The sequence below is a fragment of the Cyprinodon variegatus genome, unplaced genomic scaffold, assembly GCF_000732505.1.
Source record: "Cyprinodon variegatus isolate N-32 unplaced genomic scaffold, C_variegatus-1.0 Scaffold367, whole genome shotgun sequence".
Taxonomy (NCBI): Eukaryota; Metazoa; Chordata; class Actinopteri; order Cyprinodontiformes; family Cyprinodontidae; genus Cyprinodon; species Cyprinodon variegatus.
The window spans coordinates 159966-182028 of NW_015150820.1; the positions used below are offsets into that span (position 1 = coordinate 159966).

The window sequence follows — 22063 nt, forward strand, 5'->3', positions numbered from 1 at the left end:
ACACACACACACATCAGTCAATCCATGTAATTATTACACAATGCCCAACTTATTGTTAGAGGAGCTCTGGTTATCCTTTGCTATCGCAAAAGTCATCCTGATATAGGCTTAGGCTGCTGGAGGACATTGGGATAACTTTTTATCCAAATCGGCCTTGGCAAAAGGCCTCTCACATTAAGCCTGGTTCTGAGGTTTTTTCCTGTTTGAAGGGATGTTTTTCCTCTTCACTGTTTCTGTATGCATGCTCTGTGTGATGAATTTCTGTACAGTTAACAACAAAATACAAGCGAATATCTACTCTCGCCACATGCTCATCCAGGAGGAGCATGTCCTTTAAAGTCAGTGACTCAATGTAATCAGCTGCTTTTCTTTAGATAGAAAGCTTCTGTGTGATCTGATTTAATTGTCTCTGTAAAAGGCCCTGAGAAGACATGTTTGTGAATTGGCGCTATATAAATAAACTGAATTGAAAAGAAAATGCAGCTACTAGATCTTCTAAGGACTTGTCAATATTGCGTGATATTGAAATCGGTGCCACTTCTCTTTTTCTCCCTGGTCACATGGGGACATCTAAGATATGATTTTATTATTTTTAAAGCCAACAAGCTGCAAGCATGGATCATACGGCCAAGTATGACATTACATGTATGAAACATTTTTAGTATTCTGTAATTTTGAAACTGTTAACATGAAAGACAAAATGAAGCCAATTAGGGGGAGTATGAATTTCTGTTGGTATTATAACATTAAGGAAAACTGGTTTTATATGTATTTATGTGTTTTTATATAAGGAATGGAAACATTTCAGGTTGCTGCTCATTGTTTTTCTCCAGCTCTCCTGCAGCTTCTCCTTCAAAGATAAAAGGTCAGAGTCAGAAAGTGGAGCAACCAAAATAAATGCACCTTGGCATAGCCTGCATAAAATAAATAAGAGAAATATTGTATACAGATGTATGCATTGACAGCATTTCAATATTACGCTTGAGTTGTAATTTACTAAAACGTTGCAATGTTTGGAGCCAAACAAATAAATTATCAACTAGTTTACTTGCATATTTTGCAATTTGGTGGTTGTATCTCATTGTTTGGCAGGAAAAGAACTACCTCTATTTTGGGTCAGACAGTTACTTTTCCACAACCACCTTCGGAAATTGCTCTAAGCTCCATCAAGACTATAAACTAGGGTTGAAACAATTAATTAGATTCTTCCTGATTTATCACTTATTGAAATAATCAACTAATCGATTCAATATTCAGTAATTCAATAATCGATTAACCGTTAACTGGAGAATAGAGATTCTAAAATTGTTATGCTGATTAACAAACCAATCAGCATGCTTGTAAAAGCTTGTTAGGATCCATTTATTCTGAATGAGGGAGGCTAACCTGAGTGAGCATGTGCACCCTGTATTAAAGTTAAATGTTTTGCAAGAGTATTCTGACACTATATATGAATAATATAATTGGCCTGTTTACATGATAATTTTTTAATCTGATGTCCCATTTTAATGTGATTAATTTTCTTCATGTAAATGGTGCAATCCAATTGTTACAGTATTTTTATTATTATTTTTTAATACAGGTACATTTCATGCTTGTTGTGAATTTTTGTTGAATGTAAACATAGATGATGAGTAAATATCTCTTGCTTTTCACTCTTATCTCTTTATCTGCCTTTATTGTTTGACCTTGAATCAGAAAGACATGAAATAAAGTGTTTTTGCCTGTTGATATCTATATGACATAGCTTTTAGGAAAGATGGGCTCTAAGATGAATTTAAAACCATTTGTTGACCATTTCTGAAAGACTGTGTTCAAAAATAAATGACTTTCCAGAAGCTATCTTCTAAGTTAGAAACAGACTTTAGGTGGGAATCAAGTACACTAGACCACAAAGGAAAAAACAAGGTTATAGTTGTTTCCTTTCAATCGCCCCCAGAAAAAATATCATTATTTAAAGCTGGTTACTTTTGACATGTATTCACATGCAGTCAAATTGTTCTAAGAGCCTAAATAATAAATGGTTTACTTACAGTCTTATTTTTGGAAAATCTAGACCTTTTGTGTTTTTTAAAGCTAAATAGTCTTTTTCAACCCTTTTATGATGCATGTACTACACAAGCCCAAACCATAACATTGCAGAGGTGACACTAATTATGACCAACATAGATCTAATTAATTAATGAAGCTCAGTGCACAGACCTAAGTGCTCTTTTTTTTGCCAAATGTGTCAACAATTTATTCATTGTTCCTTCCTTTTCACACTGCATCTTAATTTATAGGGCTCAAAGCAGGCATCAGTTCCAGTTACAAGATCCACACTTTGTAAAAGAAGGTTTATTCATCTTGGTCCAATTACAGCATACCTTCATTTTGCCATTTGCTCCTTTCTTTCCTATATTGACCTAAGCCATATTTATAATGTGTAGTACTCAGGTCTAATTTAACACATTGACTGCTCCCATCTAATCTGTTTTTGTGAAAGAAGAGGCATTCAGTAGAACCTTCGAACTGATCGGGCAAAGTGACGCCGACCAAAGTGTGGTTTTTGCCAATAATAGTAACAAATGAAATAGCAGTAGAAAAACAACAATTAAGTCGGGTGTTACACTCTTTTAAAGATGAAATCCTGGATTCTGAAAAAAAGGATGTGATAAAAGCAGCTACCTGTACGTCCTACCGGCCCTGCCATGTTTATTTTCCTTTGGCTCTGGGCTTGGCAGCCCTTGCTTTCATCAAAACTTTATGTCCCGCTTTAAACCATAATACAGCAAAGTAATTGGCTGACCTGTTTTATGTTGAATTCTAACGTTTTAAACTGGAGCCGTATAAGATGGATTCTTGTGTGTTTCTAAACTTACAGATATACCATGAAAATTCAGCTGGTAGGCGAGATTAACATTCTAAGGTGAAGAAATATAATAATCAACACAGTTTGTCGTTGAGAAAAAAAACAAAAAGATGATTTATCATGAGCAAACTGTTTACAGTAATTTATTAGACGGAAAATAAATTAAAAATAAATGCTGCAATACTGTTGTTGCATAAAACATTAAAGTATTACTTTGTTAAAACACATCTTAAACCATTTTATGGAATGCAGTCTTCTTTGGCAGTGTTGGTAGTATTTCTGCGACTTATTTTTGTATTTCTATGACCTTACAGTGTCTCTCCATTCAACCGGGAAAAAATAAAAGTTATCTAAATCTTTCAGCCTGTCAGGATAGGTCTTGTCCACCTCTGACCAGCTGAGATGCACCCATCAAAAATTGTGCCCACATGACATGACCTCACAGGTTTCCTGACAGTTTTAGTTTTGAACTCTGGCTCGTTTGTTTGGAGGTATGCTGTTCACCGTGATGCTGAAAAGTAAAATGCCATGAAAATGACAATACCACAAATATATCACATACATATTTTTGTGGTATATAGTACAGGTTCTGGTCCAAAATAAACTTTTTGAATTGTGTAAAAAAAAAAAAAAAAAAAAGTTTCTGTTTGCTTCCTTCTGACCTGAACATAGTCTCCCACATGTTCTGTGAGAGATCAATCAATGATGAAAAGGCTTTTGTTCTGCAACTCTACTCCTTATTACCGAAATGTGTTGGCGTGTTTGATTTTTTTGTGCTTTTATAAAGAGACTAATTGGATGAATAAGTTTGTTCATTTCTTTTCAACTGGTGCTTTGAAGTCAATTTAAGTTAATTGCTGCCTTTTAAGTAAATTGAATAAATATTCGACTAAACTACTGCAGACTGGCTCATAAAAGTCAAATAGAATTTATTGTTCTCATAAAATAGGTTCAATCATAGGATACATTTTAGTTCATTTTACAGTTTTGATTTTTTGCCAGATTAAAATTCCTAGCCAACCTTTCCCTTTAAAAAGAAATCAGCTATGTTCAGGTTAGAACCAGGACCCCTGGGGATTTTTTACTCAGTGCTCTGTTGGGTCAAAAGAATAAAAAGAACAGTTCTTTTCTTTAAATTAAATATATATATTCTTTTTTTATTATCGGGGGTGCTACAGCATGTGTTTAATGTATTGATTTGTATAACTCTACAAACATGTGAAGAGAAAAATATTTTTTCTCCCTAACCAGCAACAGTGTAATTAGATAGATGCTCCCTGGTCTCTAATTGCAAATTATGATGGATGAATGATATGCATCACACACTGCAATCCAGCTGTGACTTTTCTTGATGTCCCAATTTATGATTTGATTTCACTCTTTTGGTACTGTGTTCATTTAAAAGCATCTCATTTCTTTTCTTTTCTTCCAGTTTTCATCTGTGTTTCTACTGGATCAGCTGAACGACCACAGGTAAGAAAAATGCTTCTATTTTAAAAAACTGCAAACTCGGATCCATCTTCTTTTTTAACCTTGTGAAAAAATTGTCTTACTTTTTAAAAGTGACACCAGAAAACTAATCAGGGATTTTCAGATTTCCAGCCCATTTTCCCCTGATGCTTTTTTTGGTCATATTTTCCATTTTCTGCAGATGTTGCTTGATGAAAAATTCAAAGGTTCAGTTGCTCTGCTTCTTATTGGTGTGGGAGAATCTTCACAGTGAGCATTTTTGCAGATATGCTTACTATTATAGAAGTAGGAAAGGCCTTGTTGTTTTACTGATGTCAACTAAATCGCTTCCTGGGGAGGCAGATTTTGCAGCCTGTTTGCTTTGCAGTTTTTTTGTTGCAAATAATGTCTTCAAGTAAAAACTCAAGTGTCCTCTGTACTTGATAAATATCCTCATTGTTTAATCTAATATGCTTTAAGCCAAGCTACTAGCTACTAATGTCAGAGAAAAAAAATGACACAGTTTCACTGTTTCTGATTTCAGTAATAAAATGTGTAGGTTAAAGAAAATCTATTGAAGGCAATTATCTTTAAAATGGTAAAGCAGAGAAACTTTTTTCTTTGTTTTTCTTCATCTGCTGCTTTTTTGGCACTAGCACTAGTTTTTTTTGTTTTTTAAAATTAGACTGAAAGAAATCAGGATTGAGAGAAAGAGGCAGCATGCGGAAAAAGTCAAAGGGTTGGGAATCAACCAGTGATTTGAGCTTTACAGGAATAAAGCTTCTGCGAAAGGGATACACACTTTACCCCATGCAAGTATTCTCTGAAAAATTATTAGACAATCCTTGTTTTCCTTTCCTTTGTCCATTGTATTATTCTGTTAATATAACTTTTGCATAAGAAATTAGAGAAAGCAAGATTAGTTGAATGTTTTCTCTGATTATGACTAGTATCTGCTTATTTACAAATGATTGGGTTTAGCAATGCAACAAGATGAGCTTGTAAAAGATTACAATGTGGTGCAGACCATGTTCTGTGCCTTATTGATGGTTGGGTGCATTTGTTTAATTGTTGTACTTTTTCTTCTACTTGATGAAATAGTTTCTATATAACTAAGATGGATGAGTTACTCTTTTTATAATACTAATTTAGTGTTTATATATTATAAACATAATTAATTAAAACGGGACAAAATACATATATGGTGACAATACTGTTTAAAATGTCTTCTTTTTTCAATCTTTTGTCAATCAAACCCAGCATTTAAAGGGAAGTGCTGCAAACCAAGCAGAAGACAAAGTATTTTAATTTTTATAGATCACCAAATGGTAAATATAAATAGTTTACAATTGCTTTTTAAAGATGATTTCTCCTCAATACTGTCGGGGAAAAGAGTCCTCTTCCTTCAGCTGTCTTGCTGCTAAGTTAACCAAGGTAGCGTTTCGCCAAATTGGTGTAACAATATATTAATACAAGGCTTTTTGCTTGAAGCTGTCAGATGAACATCTGGTTTGTAGTGTCAGCACAGCTGATAAGAGACACAACTTTATTTAAATTTCACAATAGCCATACAGTAAGTATAAATACCACAGAATGATCTTCAAAACATTTAATTTTCTAGTCTTTGTGTTAGTACAGCAGTGCTAATGAATGATCAGTGGTCTGTTTTTCCCCACATACAGTACAAATAAAGCTTAGGACTTTTTTTTTTATAAAAAATGCTAAAAACAGATTATTTGACAAAGCTCATTTTACCATGAAAAGTGGAAGACTAAATACTCTCGAATTAAGAAGGTAGAAAGTATTAATCTGAAGTACCTCCAATATGACCCTATATGCACTACTGTTTTTAAACACCAACAAAAATCAGGCTGAATAATATTAAAAAAGCAAACAACTATTATAGAGCCCCTGTCCGAATTATTTGTGACCATCTTATATCCACCCAGGAGTTGGCAGAAATATTTATTGGAGGATTTGCAGTGCGGGGCTCAAGGCCAAAAACATAAAGTATTACGATATCAGCGTGCCGTCCTTGTTTAAACAATGCTGGTGTAACGTGACTGCTTTCAAATGCATCGATTTCCTATTACAATGGGCATTGCTATAGTACTGTACCTTGACCAAGTGCCTGATTAATGGTACTACAACATGTCAGGATAAAAACAAAACAAAAAACAGCTTTCGAACATTAATCTGGTGACCATATTGAGCAACATGGTTAAGACCAACATGTTGTGTATATGCAAAATGAAGTCCAAAGTGGTTCCACTGCTGATCTTCCAACTCAGTCCTTAAAGGAATTCCAAATGTCCTCAAGTTTGTTTATAACCTGAGCAAGGTCCTATTTCCTTTGTTAATCAGATTGTTCATAAATATTCCATGTACTAAAGTCTCAGGACTCGGGTATTAAAAAATACACATTGACCTGAAGATAACATGAACATCGATACTTTGACAATTTCTTAACATAGATTCATAAAATATTGATTTCAAGTTAATTTAAAAGTGTCACAAAAGAGTTAGATTTCAGATTACTTTCATTAAAGGGCAAATTTCTGGCAGGAATTTAAAGAGAAATCTTTAAAAAGATAAAGGTGCAACATAAGAGGGACATTAGATTACAGAAAAAAGTTATCTGTTTATCACTGACCAGCTTTTGGTCTGTCTCAGATGACTTTTCATTGTGGACTTCTCATCCATTTTTGGTAATATAAATCAAAGTAATTTACCGCAGCAGCAGTTGAATTATTTCAAATTAATATAAATGTAATATCTTTAATTTTAATTATTTTTAGAGACATATTCTGTAAAGGCTGAGAGCAAATGGCACAATATTTCATCTCTCAGCCATTTGATCTTCCCAAGGATGTTTGCTGTACATTGTAAATCCTGTTCACTGTTATCCGTAGGAGTTACCATGAGAACAGGCCTGTCCTTAAACTTTCAGCTGAGAGTTTATTATTTTCTGTATGATGATAAAGACAAGCCTATGGTGAAGGACTTTATAAAATTATCTGATGAAACCAATCTAAATCTGAGCACTGAAAAAGCAGAAAGCATGGTAGATAATTTTGAGAGGTGTTTTCACCCTCATCAAAAACCAAATGAATATCTTCAAATAATAAACCTTAGAATAGTTATGAATAATAGGATTCCAAACCAACCTTTAATAAAATACAGCACTTTTTCTAAAATTTTGAGGTTTTTATTGTAAATAGAAAATTAATGATTCTTAATTTTAGTTCTTTTAATAAATCCACTTTGAGTTTGCTTGGTAAGTGCCTTAATTAAGAACTCTACAAAATTAGGTAGGTTGGTAAAAGTAATATCATAGGTAATTAATATCACAGGCATTCCAGATGTACTGTGAGGCAGCAGGTGCAGGTAGCCAGAACCATTATTGGAAACTAAACCACTCTCAGCAAACTTTGTTCAATGTGTCTCCCTCAGGATAAAGATCGAGAGGCTCATGCCTTATCAGAAATGGGATAACATTTTATTTCCCCATGCAATAGCTAATTGTTGCACCTTTATTTTATAAATATATATGTCTATTTATCTCTATTTATTCACAAGCTGTTGTTTTTGGTGACTTGGGATGGTTTAGATTGGGTGAAATGTTGGATGTTAGTTGAGTTTTATATCTTTGTACTGAGGTGATGATGATGGGTTCCAAGTCTATGGGGCTAACACCTCAATATCCGGGATTCAAATAAGTATTGAGCTTGTTTGGAACAGTGGTAGGCCAACTCTTATGTTCACTTCCTGCACATATAGCGCATGTTTCCCTATAAGGAACATTTTGCCTCATGCAGGAAGCATTTGTATGAACAAATTTGAGTGTCCAGACTTGAAATGGGAGTCTTACATATCCGTCAGTTGTTATCCAAACCAAGATTTTCACTACATGACTTAATGTTTTGTTACTAAAGAACCCAACCGATTAAACGGCGAGCAGTTTTATCGGGCCAATTTTAGTCTCTGACTCCTAACTCCCGATTGCTCCCTGGGCACTGCACAATGGTAGCCCACTGCTCGCCAAGGGGATGGGTTAAATGTAGAGGTAAATTTTTCCAATGTGAGATCAACAACGTTCAATTACAATTATTAATCAACATCAGCCTAAATGTGACAAAATTTTCTGCAAACATCAAAAAGAAACTTCTGCCGCATTCTGATTCTGCTCCTGCCCCTCCCCTAACAGAGAGCTCTCTCTGCATTGCCCCTCCCTGCAAACATAAGCGCACAGCTGCTGCTAACATAAGCATGGAGTTAAAAATTGGAGCAAAAGAGGAGCAAGAAGGTGAGCAGTTTACTCCATGGTAGGCCCAATCCCAAACCGGGCCCTAAGCACTAAGCCTTAACTATAAAATGTCACTCCCAATGAAGTCAGTCTCCCAACTGTGGAAGGCACCTTGATTGAAGGTGGGTGTTTATAAACGAGAATGAGATAGCTTCTTTCCACCAATGGAAAAGGTAAGCAGTCGTTGCTATGGCAACAGAGTGACGCCCCATGTGCGTGGCTGTAGCTCTCTGGCGCAGGTTAACATAACATCGCGCATTTGTGCCTTTCTTAAAACAAATGTTTACGGTCAAATAAAACAATTTCAAAGAGGACCTTCCATTTTGAATTAATTATGTTTTTTTTCATCAACTAATGCAGGAAACCATTGGAATTTACACTGTTACACTTGTGGCCGAATTCCAGTGAGCCTGCAACTGATGCAGACTCACTATTTAAGGGCTGAACGGTCCATTCACCCACCCTGGTTTAGGATAGCCCTTAATGTGGCTGACCCTCCGCAGGAATGCGCAAACTGAGGGTTAATGCTTAAGGTGCTTAGGGGCCTGTTTGGGATTGGGCCGTAAGCTGTGATTTTGTAAAACTACACTTTAATTCCCCATGACAACAAACATAACGTGCGGAAACGCCCTGTTAGGTTGCATTAAGGAATGCAGATGAGTATTATATGTGCTACTTTTGGTGACCATATTAGCATTTCAGCTCTGAATAAGTCTTAGCTCTTTGTAAAATAAACATTATTTTAGAAGAAAAATAAAATTATTATATTGTGTCAAACTACACTTCATACTGACATGGAGGCTGTAGTGGGGCGCATAAAGTCAGATGTTAATGTTTTCATTAAACTAAGGCTTCAACTTATGTATTTAGATGCAATACTATTTGGATGTTTTCAAACCTGTGTAAAATCCAGCTTTAGCTAAAAAATTGTGCACTTATCATGTAGCATAAGAAGCAGTGCCTTTAAAATGTTGTCTGAAGTGCCCAAGGAGTACCTTTGGTTTTTATTAGTGGATGGACCGGAAAAGTTCATGTTTTGCACCTCAGTGTTAAAGAATGAATCAGCATTTGCTGAACTTTAACAATAGATTATTTAAAAAGACCTAATAAGGCGATTTAAATGAGGGTAGATTAGAGCAGAGCCAACGATGTTCTGAATTAAACACAGAAGGAGACGTCACTGTGCTTCTACCTAGATACTGTACGCAGCTCTACATCTGTCTGAACCCGCTGCCATGTGTGCTAAAGTTGTGCTATATACATGTTTTAGTCATCACTGAGATTTTGTTTTATTTTGTCTCTGTTAACATACACAATTTACTTTCAATATTTGAACATTGTTTTGTCATGTTGTTAAAATAAAAAACTTCTAGGTGAATTATGCCGGTCACATTCACTACACCTGCAGCATTTCTTCTTAAATCTAATTTAGTTCCTTGTGTTCCTTGGAGGATTGTTTAATTCTGCTGCTCAGCTCTCAATCAGAACCTCCATTTCCAAACAACTGGAGTTATTCTTCTTTGTCTTCAATGCCATTTGTATGAATCAACACCTTCTGACTGCGTGGGAAATCATGGCCCTACCACTTATATTGGGAATGTAAGCTTACTTACCTACAGGTGGACTGCATCACATCTGAAGTTAAAGTCGTAGGGAAGCGGCTGTTCCAACCGTTGCATTACCAAATTCTCCCGAGTGGTGCCCGATTTTACACGAGTGAATAAAGTGAATGTAATTGGTTGTTTATCAAGGGGGCGGGATTGTTTTGGAGGAAGATTTGTGATTTGTGGCCAGTGTCTCGGAAGCATCTTGCTAACCAGTTAGCAACTTAGTGCTAGTTGGTTCCCAATGGGAAATTACATTGGGACCAAGTAGCACTTAGAAATGACACTGTCAAGGAACGCTATGGACAGGGGAAACATGCAAGAGGAGGAGAGTTTTGTGTCGGAGGTCGTGGATGAGTCTCCTGCGTCATACATATTTAGAGGAGGATAGAGGGGATGAAGTTGTTGTGGAAGAGGACGCCAGGGTGGCAGAAGCTTGCTTTGGTGTAGAAGGCTTACAGCCGTACATGTTTGAGCCCTTGCCTCGCAACGCTGCCAGTTCTGTTAGCTCCACGCCTGCCGAAGACACAGACGTCCATCCGCATGAAAACTGGGACGGAACTCAATAGTAATGTAAGATTCCTATTTCTACCAGTGCGTATATTAGCTGCAACATATGAATCAAGACCAAAAAAATTTCGATTGACAGAGGATCGTTGACATATGATTGGCCGAATTTAGATGTACAAGCTGACGTTTAACTAACTGGCCTGCATAAAATACCGGTAAAAAAACCACAGATTTTTAGACACAATTTTTTTTTTAAATAGAAATTTTCTCAATTTTGGGATAACATAGTCTGGTAAAGAGTACTTTTATATACATGTTGAAGCCAGAATGATTTGACATTCAAGTATGAATTCCCTACGACTTTAACAGTGTTTGTTGTATCTGATGTGGCATCTGCCTAAAAGCCCATGGTAGGAAAAAAAAAAAGAGAAATTTTCAACAAGAATATGAAATGTTTTGCATGAGGTCTATTATTTTCTATGATGTGCATACTTAATCTTTCCAGCCCCAAAAGCTAAGTGTAAACCAACTTGTCACTTTTCCTTTACGATTTTATTAACCGCCACTAAAGGACAAAAATAACAAAGGAGAAAGAAATATAACTTTTAAGGTCAATGAGACTCTTGAGTCACGATGGACGGCTGGTTGGTGAGGTCATTGGGGAGGGGTTGTCATTGAAATTTCAACTAGGCAATGCACATACAAAATGTTGTAACAGATGTTTGTAAATTAGTGTCCTCTAAAGCAAACCTAATTAATGCCTTATTCCAAACACCAACATGTTTACAGTTAAGGCCATTAATTATGGCTCATTCCACAGGACGTTGGTAATATGTTAAGAGTCTTTTTAAGGCTGTGCTGTTCACCTTGAGAGGCAGCAATATGTTGATGAGATTAATGAATTCTCAAGAGACTCTGCTATGTTGTTTGACTTCTTGAAACTACCTATTTCAAAAAACGAAACTAAACCATATGCTTTTGATAGTTACAGTATATCTCACAAAAGCGTAACATCACTTAATGGTGCTGTTTATGGCAAAAACGTCTTAATGTAACATTATTTTACTTTGATTCATTAGAATCTATATTACAATATTTGTACTTTTCTATCCCTTTACATTTATTTGTATTAAATGTCATAAAATAAACCTGTTATTCTTAGAGGTCTTGTAACCTTGGATTATAGCTATGCCAATAAGACTACTGTGCTGATACTCATAGTTATTTTTCATGTAAATAGATGTAAGTTGATTTCCACAAAAAGGAAAGAAATACCAGAAAACAGCTACTACCCTCAATAAGCTCATTTCTACATCAAGAGCAGTAATAACTGCAGCAAATGGTCGCATTTTTCAATCTCAAGTTTTCATAATAACCATCAGGCTCTGTCTAAAATACATGCCAACTAGTTGTTTAGAAGGCATGCCAGAAAAAAAGAGCATTTTTTCCCCTTTTTGATAAATTGTATTTTACCGGGGACCGTGTGTTTTGGTGAGATGAGACTAAATTAAGTTTTCTGGCAACAAAAGAAATTGAGTGAATTGATGAACTGAGGTACAGTATATGAAAAGCACCTTAGGCCAGCTGTTGGGTATGGTGGCTGATTTGTAATGATGTACAGTAGGTCACTTAATGATCCAAATGTTAAGACTTAAGTCATTTTAATTAAAAAAAGAACTATTCCTTTATGCAGGAAAATTGTTTGACAAAATAATGATTCTAAAAATGTGGCCAAACCCACATAGAAAGGGTTAAACAGGCCCCCCATCAAGTTTCTTACATGGCTATCTTATTATTTACACCTAAATTTGACAAAAAAAACTGTTAGATGAGCTGAGGAAAATAGTTTATAAGACAGTAAATTGCTGCTTGATATAGAGAGATTGTTCAAGAAAAGCAGGTCAAGGCTCCACTTTCTGTATGTCATAGAATGTCTTAAAAGCAAAACTCATCTGTAGATGAATAATTTTGTAGATTTATTTTACACCCTGTGTTGGTCTTAAACCAAATTTTTTTTTTTAGATTACGTTTTCTCCATTATTAAACCAAACCAAAATCGTGGTTTAAAGGACTACTAAAGGTATAGTAAATATTGTATAGTGTGGGTCCATTGTGGGGAATAGGGAGTGGGTGTTTTGTGTTTCTACTAGTAAAGGTTGTCATGACAAACACCTCTTTGATCAGTGGTTTACCTGGTAAAAAGGCTGTGATGTGTAAATCTCAGCATAGATTTACTGCTATGAACATAACAGCAGCTTGTACATCAAAAATAGCCCCTTTCCTCTTTTTGGAAATGGCCTGAAGCCCTATTCAGAGTAACGGAAGTCTGAGTGACTTGGAGAATTTGGTAAAGCTCTGCACAGGTACTGTGAAAATCTGTCCCTTTTGGGCTTGGTAAAGGGTCTAAACAAGAAGTATACCACATTTTTGCTCATGTAAGCACAAGTGCCTTGATCTTTTGTGCCTGAGGGAATAGTGAGATTGTGGATTCAGGAGGATAACAGTGTAGGAAATTGCTTTCAAACCTCCTGCTGACAGTCATGCTAAGCCAATAAAAAGGCCTTGGTAGTGCTCACCACTTTTATGCTTTTGAGTTTTTGCAAGGTATATGAGGATATCTTTATGGGGATTTCAAGGCATAGATGGGAGGCTTTGTTCTGACTTTCTTCTTCTTTTTCATATTTAGGAAACACTTAAGCAAGCATGCTGCACTAGCTATGGCAACAACTGCTTTAATTTAATGTTTGGTTTTAAATTACAGCAACTAGTGTCTTTCTTGAATAACTGGTCTTTGCTTTTTGTGAAACAGATTTTCCTTCATCCCTGCACACCTTTGTACTTCAAAGGAGGTTATCTCTTTTGAGGATGCAAAAGTTTCTAGGTACTTAATGACCAGTATTAATCATCCTGAAGCAAAAACACTCACCATTTACATAATCACATCTAAGTGTGCATTCTCTTATTTTCATTATGTTTTGCTTCCTGCCAGACATTCATTAAACCTAAACGGCTGTCAGTCTGAGCCAGAACAACCTTTCTGAATTTCTATCACATCTTATTACCTCAGGCGATGGTTTTAAGGAAATTAAGTTCCAAAGGGAATGTGCTATTTTGACGTATCAGAAATTGCTTAAAGTCAGCTGCAGTAAACATAGTTCAGAAGAGAAGTTAATTGATTGAGTCCACATATCTGTATTAAAACTCCTTATAGAAGTAGAAACCTTAAGACTGCAGTGATTTAAAAACTGTTAATATGTTTAGCTCTTGACAACATGATATAACACATTAATTTACTTTGTGCTATGCATGTTGGCATCATGCATTTGCAGATGCATGATATTTGCTATTGCTTCTTTGTGTTACCCTTTAACCTACTGTCTTAAGGTTACCTCACCTATTTTCCCATTACTGATGGACATTTTCACCTCCTTCCCAATGATCCCCAACTTTAAGATAGTATAGAAAAGATTCAGGGAGGAAAACAGGAAATTCTGTTCTTGTGCATATGAACAGTTCACATTTGGACCCATTTTATGCATAAGAACAGTGTCTAGTATTCTTGTGCATATGAGCCCCCATACCTGAGATTTTCTGTCAGTACATCGTGGTACCTATTTTTGGCACTATGCTTCAACACTGTGCTTAATTCCCTACAGCAGATGAAGATGTAGATGTGGTTGCCTCACCTGAATTATCATCCCATCACCAACTGTTTCAAATACTTATTTCCTCATGTTGCTGGCTGCAGTTGACTTACAGATGCAAATGAGCTAATGGTTCCAATTAATGGAGTTGTACAATTTAGACTGTGGAAAATATGCACTTTCCAGCCTTGAATAAATTCTTGTCCTTAACCAGATGCTTCCTCAGATTTGAAGTATTCCAGCCACTGGACTTGCATTTTGCAACACAAATATTGTTAAATCTGCATCTTTGAAAAGCCATGATTACTTTGTCTACTCTAACAGCAACTTCTTATCATTGACTACTTATGTCATCGTGCTCTTAAGCATGCAGTGTTCTCTTCATGTCTGGCAACGAAAATTGCTCACTCCTTCTCTCTCTCTACGTCAAAATGATGCGTTCAAGTATCAAAACAGAGTCTTATTTGATTTGACATCAATAGGTACTCAGTAGTACCCATGGAATTGGTCGGTACCCAGTGGAGGTTTCTGATATGGGCGACATGGGTAGCTGCCCATGCCTTTGCCATATGAAAATCCTTACCTTAAACATGCAGATTGATTTTGTGACACAGAAATAGCATCATTTATATAATTATGGTGTGAGAGGCAGGTGAGCAATTTGCCCAGGGCAACAAATTGCCTAGAATCACCCTGTTGGCACCTATAAAAGCTTAGATTTCGGAACCCAGTCCTACCTATATGCATTTAACCCTGCTGGTAAGGTTGTTATGACACAATCAACTCACAAAAGGAGATGATTTATGTGAACAAACAAAAAAAGACAAAAACTTAGATAAGATTTTACATAAAAAAATAAAATTAAATGTCTGTTGTAAAAATAAAATAAAGCTTTTACAAATTGTTTACCGTAACAATTTATAATCAGTGCAAAGTTTTTTTGTACATACTTGATAGACAAATTCTGCATATCAATTAAAAATCAGCAACATGTCCAGTTGGATGGCTTTCAACTGCCTTTGATACCTATACCTAACGTGTGGATCATTTCATGCTGCTCTTCTCAGATACTCTAACATCATTTCTCTCACTTCTAGCAGCATCCTCTTCTGGAGAGCCATCACGTCACAAACCCGAAAGAAGGGCCACCTTAGACAACATAATTAGTTTATACGATGGCACAAATTTTTATCTGATAAAGCATTATTTAACACGTAATTTTAAGTGGATTTGCTTGACTGACTGATCACCTCAGGTGTGGAAACACCCTGAGATCATCAACTAGGACTGATAAAAGACACTCCAGTTTCTGATAAAGCAGAGAAATAGCCCTTCAGTAAAAATATAAATAGGATGCTGTTAGTGTGCTGTTGTCAGCTTAAGTTAGTCAGTCTCCAGGCACGGAAAAGAGGGATAGAAACTATAGCAAAGGCAGATGATTTTAATAAGAATTGCTGCATTAGTGATTGACCAGCTCTCTAAGTCGTTTTTGCATCGAAAAATATTAACCTGCAAGAACATTCAAACTAGGGCTGTGGTACAGTATATGGCTAAAAATGTATCACAATATAAACCTTTCATATCTGTCGATACCATTAATTATTCCGTTTTTTTTTTTTTTGTAACTATATGGCTGAATTAAAAATTGTAACTCTGGCCCTAATTAAACGTAACCTTTAACCTATAAAAAACAGATCATCCTTGCTACCACCCTTGGTTCTGAAAGACTGAATCCTGAAAGCCTGAATCATTTCCACTGCCTACATCCCCCAGAATGCAGTATTGTTCTGGATCAAAGTTCCTAGAATGTTTTGGAAATTTTACACATTGTATTTTTTAATGATATTGATCAGGTATCTATCATGGTACATATGCTACTTTACTGCCTTGCTTAAAAACAAACCCAACAACACTGACCACACAAAAATAAATGGTTCTTGAAAAATCTCAAAACTCAAAATTACCTACTGCATTATCCTTTGGAGTAGGGTGGGAGACTGTTTGCCCAATCAGACTGATGTTTTGGTATGTGCAACATCACATATCACTGGCTCTGTGTTTTTAAATCCATTAATATTTGTGTGACAGTCAGTTCCATAGCTTGTATCACTTCAATGTTATGGATGTAGATTACAGAGAATCAAGGTTAAACCAAAGGGATCTTTAGATCAAACTGTTCCCTACTTCTAGCTTTTGAATGTTAATGGCAGTGATACAATTTCACCCAGGAAAATGATGAATAAAAACATTCAAAAGAACAGTTTCAGAAACTTTCAGAGACCTTTCCTATAAAAATGTAATACATTTTAATCTTTGGGACTTTTTCATGAAAAACAATGTATTAACCTGTTATTCTCATGACTAGAGTATTGTCCGACCCTGCAGTACTTGCACCATATATTAGGGTATTGAGGGTTGTATTTTTCTCTATATATGAACAGCTGGCTGCCTTGGCTGGCAAAATTTTCCAGGACTTAGAGGAACATAGTGGAAGGCCTCCCGTGGTGGCCGTCAGCACAAGTATGGCGGAAATTCACAAAAATAAATTATAGCAATTTATCCTTATAGCAGGCCCATAAAGTATTTCTTGGACCAAAAAAAAAACAATTTCTTGAGACCTATAGCTCACGAATAACAGAAAACAATGCTAAAAAATGCTACATGAAAGAATATGTATTATCAGCTTATACTAAGCTTAGGTTTTTTTTCTCACAAAGATGATTCAGACTTTGCAAAGTTATAGAAAAGCTATTTTTAAATATAACTCTTAGGTTACAATCTTTAATAATATTAACCTTAGATTACTCTTGCTGTATCACAAAGTTAGAAATTAGAAAGGTTTAGAAACCTCTAACTATGATTAATTACAGTATGTTGATGATTTTATTTTTTGAATATGAATGCAGCATTCTTGGCCTTTCTTTCAGTCACTTTTATTAATTAATAAAGATGAGTCTGCCAGCAAGTCGGAGAGACATACCCTGTATTTTAAGTCTGATACTTTTACATAAATTTTTCACAACTTTTATGTATCTTTAATTTATTCACTAACCTAATATGTTCCTATTTTATTATATTTTTAAAATGAGTTTAATAATATGTAGTGTTTTTTTATTCAGTCAGTTTTTAATTCAGCGGGCACAATACCTTGTTAAAATATAACTCAGTATATTGAACAAAAAAAATAGTCCTTCGTTATCTGGAAATATTCTCTTGATACATTAAAACACTTAGGTTGGTAAGGAAAAGGCTGCTTATCAGTTAATTGTTAATCAATTAACAAAATCAAAAACTGGGAGTGGAAAATGTTTGTTATAGCACAGTTTAGAAAAATCTGACACAGGACTATACTCTTAACCACTTCACACTCGAGGGTTGCTTTACTTTATGGGGACAGCAAATGTTCACAGCTAAGTTGTTTTCCAAGTTGCTATGTCTTGAATGTCATCACTTAATTAGATATAAGAAAATATTTACAAAATATGAGGGGTTTTCTCACTTTTGTATCCGCTTACTGTAAGTCTCATTAATGAGGAGTGTATAAACAAGGTCACTTGTAAAATTATGCTGCTTAAACAAGAGTTTTTAACTGTAGTTGGGGACATTACAGCCTTTTACTCACTAAAATTCCTCATTTTCTGCAAGTATAATCAATTAGGTTAATACTATTTCTTAATCAAATTTATATAGCACATTGTGTAAGGTAGGGGTATTAAGGTCATACCCCTCACATGCATTGTCAATGCATGTCAATTGCTGATGCACTTTATTGATACGAATTAGTTGTTTGGTAAAATAGAATATTTGTTCCTTTCACTAAATGAAGCATTTAAAAAAACACTTTCCTACACATCATTATAAATCGATATAACTGCAGAATCTACCCTAAAATGCTTCATTCTATTGTAAAATTATAGGGGAGGCCAGTTAATAAAGGTATGCCCTTCTGCAATAGTAGCTTCCATAGTAACGGCCATAGCAACAGAAGATCATGTGATATTTTGATGCCATACTGAGGACAAACTTTAATCTTTGGCAAAACAAATAAACAACAGGTCATTTACATTCCATGAAGGAAGATTATGTAAATTATATGCATACTTCTCAAAATATATCTTAAAAATGCATATAAAAGCATGGACTTGTGTTTTGCATATAATGAACAACAGAGAATGCGCCTTAGATATATACGAAGGAAATGCAGCGTCCATCGCAGCACCATAGCAACCCCCTTAGAATTGGTGAAATTCTCTGAAGAAAGATTATTAATTTATGCAGATTTTATGCTACAAGGGTCATCAAAATGCGTGTAAAAGGCAATCTTTAAAATATTGTCTTTTCATCACAAAGTAGTAAAGTAGTACATTTTTTTATTTTTTTGAGGGGGGCGATAATCTTATGATCTGGTAGAAAGTCAATGTAAATGATTAGGCCAAAAGATTGTGAGATGTATACCTATGTAAGACTCAGATTTTGACTGTATCACATGTTTTCTTGTGGACTAGTGGAGGTTTAATTCTTTTTTTTGGTGAGTTTGGTTGTTAAAACCAACATTTTTCTGATGGCCTAAGAGTTAATGATGTGCTTGGCAGGGTATGTCATCTTGATTTTTTCCCCTCTGAAGGTGCTTCTGAAGAGACTGGTTCTTCTTGGTTCTTTTAAATCTGTGAAATTCTACTACACTTTAATCCATACAGAAGGTTATGTGAGACTGTGAAGCTACTTTAAATGACTGGTTTTGATTCAAGTATAACTGCTTCAGAAAAGTTTTGTTCCATCATAGAAGTGATCAAGACAATCAAATAAGCTTGGTATGCGTCCTCAGTGTTGTTAAGTGGCCCTCATTAAAGAGAAAACCATTTAAATCAGCATAAAGATGAAAATGTTTAAAGGCAGCGGTGCATTTGTCTTATAAATTTAATCTTCCTAAGAAGAATTTTTCATCTGGAGATTTACATCTGGAGGTGGCCTGGAGTTAATCAGAAATGAAACTTAAGCATAAATTGAATCTGGAAGACTTTATCAGCTTCACCTGAACCACCTGCGATGTCCATCGTTTAGCTCCAGCTAATCAGTTTGGGGGCTGAACCTTCTCTGAAGCCAATCAGCTTGCAAGATCCCCTTCATTTAGCTCCTGGTCCAGCTTCTCTCTCCCAAATGCAAGCAAGCTTTCACCCATTTCCACCACATCTCCTCCCTGATTCTCAGTCCCACTACTCAAATCCTTTTCTAGGTTACTAATCCAAGCCTATGTTGCAGACATCCCAAGTTCCAAAAACTAATTTCAGGGAGATACTTTTTTTCACAACAAACAAAAAACTGCTCTAGTTTTTACAGATGAATTTAACAGTCTTTCTTGAGTTGTAATTCAAATTTTATAGAAAACAGTAGTTTTAACTTAAATTAAGTATCAAAAACCTTATTCGTTTATGTCTTCATCTGCTTCTGTGTCTTTGAACCCCAGTCGGCCTTGCAGATGGCCGCTTACATTGAGCCTGGTTCTGCTGGAGGTTTCTTCCTGTTAAAAGGAAGATTTCCTCCCCACTGTCGCTACATGCACACCTAGTGCTAGGGATTGCAGAGAGGTGATGAGCCGTAGCAATCAGCTGGTTTCCTTAGAAATATTTTGAAGAATATGATTGTACCTGATTAAATTAATTTTATAATTTCTTATTGCATTTTTTCTCTGTGCGAGTCTCTCCATATTATGGTTTCTTTCTAAGATACTGACTCAAAAGAGAGACAGGTAGGTTTTGAAGTTATTTGCATTTTAGAGGTCTAGAGCAATGTGATCAGAGGCTAATGTTACCATTGTAAATATACCTTTCGGCAAAAGTGGTGTTGCATACATTTAAATTCAGTTCAGTTTGTTTATTTAGTGCCAATTCATAACATGTCATCTTAAGGAACTTTACAGAGACGATTCAATTGAGGGAGGGAATCTGTTTTTTGCATTGTTTGCCTTTTATTGCATTCCCTAAACTTTCGAGCAGTCTATTGATCTCTTTAGAAATGTTTTTTTTTCTTCCATAATTTAAAGGTCGCTACGCTGAAGCAGCCTTTTGAGGATTATCTGATCATAACCTAATTTTCATAGAAATTGTATCTGATTGGGAACCAGAATCTTTTTCTTTGCATTTTATATGTTCTCTCTAAGCCTGCATGGGTTTTATTCAACATGTTTAAACATGTATGCCTTTTTTTTTTTTTTTTGGCTTCTGTGCCATCAACAAAAATCAAGAACCATCAGTGATTGCTAACTCAATTTCAATAGTCATGTCAAATTTAGTTTAATGTATATGTATTATTTTTTATTTATTTAGGTGAGTTCATTCTAATTATTTTCTTAAATCGCTTCCATCAAATCAAAATAAAAGTGCATTTAATTTACTTGTAGCACAGCTGTGATATAAGTGATAAACATAAGCCTCTCATTGTGAAATTTACTGTAAATAAAAAACAGTATAATATTAGTTTTTGAGAAATATATAAATAAATTGGTTAGGCAAAGGACTTGATAAGTTATTTTAGTTTCAGCCCAGGAGCAGAGTACTGTAAAACGCACAGCATGAATAACTTCCTTGTTCTTATTAGTGTTGCGCCGATGCCATTTTTTGGCCCGATACCGATACCCGATACCTGGCTGTGCAGTATCCGCAGATACCGATACCATAATAATGTAAAATAATTGCCATCATGGCTTTGTCAAGCTGCTGCCTACCTTTTGTGAAGCAGGAAAAAATCTAATACAAAGTGAATCCAGTAGAACTTTTTATTGCCTACCAGGAGTGGGTGACAATAGTTGAATAAACTTATGGCTCTCAAAATGGTATCGGTGCCCTATTTGTTGATACTCACCGATATCGATACCACCATTTTAGGGCAGTATCGGGGCCCCGTCCGATACTGGTATCGGTATTGGTGCAACAATAGTTCTTATATGTAGTTGGACAATTATATCTCTAACCTTATAATGAGCTAATGACATCACATTTATTTTTAGGGGCCTAATGGACAAATTGCCATAACAAACATTCATACTTTTCTATAAAACCAGATCTGTGAGGTGCATTACAGCCCAGAAGTGCAAGCCACAGACATATTTTTACTTTTAAAGAAATTAAACAAATATATATCATTTCCTCTTTTTTGGTGGTCATTTACTACTTTATTTTGTGATAAGATATAAAATCCAAATAAAATACTTAATGATTTTTAATTGCAATTTATGAAGTGTTTTAGTTCATATTAGCTTGCACAACTGTGCCTATCACATAAAATGAACATTTTTAAGGTACTATGAAGTTTTTGCTTTTCATACTAAAAAATATATGCAACCCAATTCTTTCTCATCTCTTGTGTTAAGGAGCTTTCAGTGTGGTTGTTGATTGGGGAAATCGTATAGTGCCTGGAATTCAGGATTTTCAAATGAAACCAGCATAGTGCCAGAAAATGTGTATAGAATGCTTGACAAATATCCTCTGCTGCTGTTCATAGGAAATATAAATGATAGGTTAGTTGCTCATTACACATTTGGATGTGCGAGTGGAACTTGCATACAGAATAAAATTTGAAACCGTCGGTTCTCTGGTCACTCTGCTGCGCAGGAAGGGTGACATTTATTTTAGCAGCTCAATATGTCTGCAAGCTGCAAAATTAAAATGACCTTTCAGGGACTTAACTTGCTCAAAGTCCTCCT

General features: G+C 35.4%; 1 protein-coding gene across 1 annotated transcript in view; it reads left to right on the forward strand.

Annotated features, from left to right (window-relative positions):
• The window catches only part of LOC107092091 (beta-1,3-glucosyltransferase-like), a 136277-nt gene that overhangs the window by 25713 nt on the left and 88501 nt on the right, over positions 1 to 22063 (forward strand). The window contains exon 5 of the mRNA XM_015386379.1: positions 4284 to 4324. Coding sequence (XP_015241865.1) covers positions 4284 to 4324 — 41 coding nt within the window. The remainder of the gene's footprint in view (positions 1 to 4283; positions 4325 to 22063) is intronic.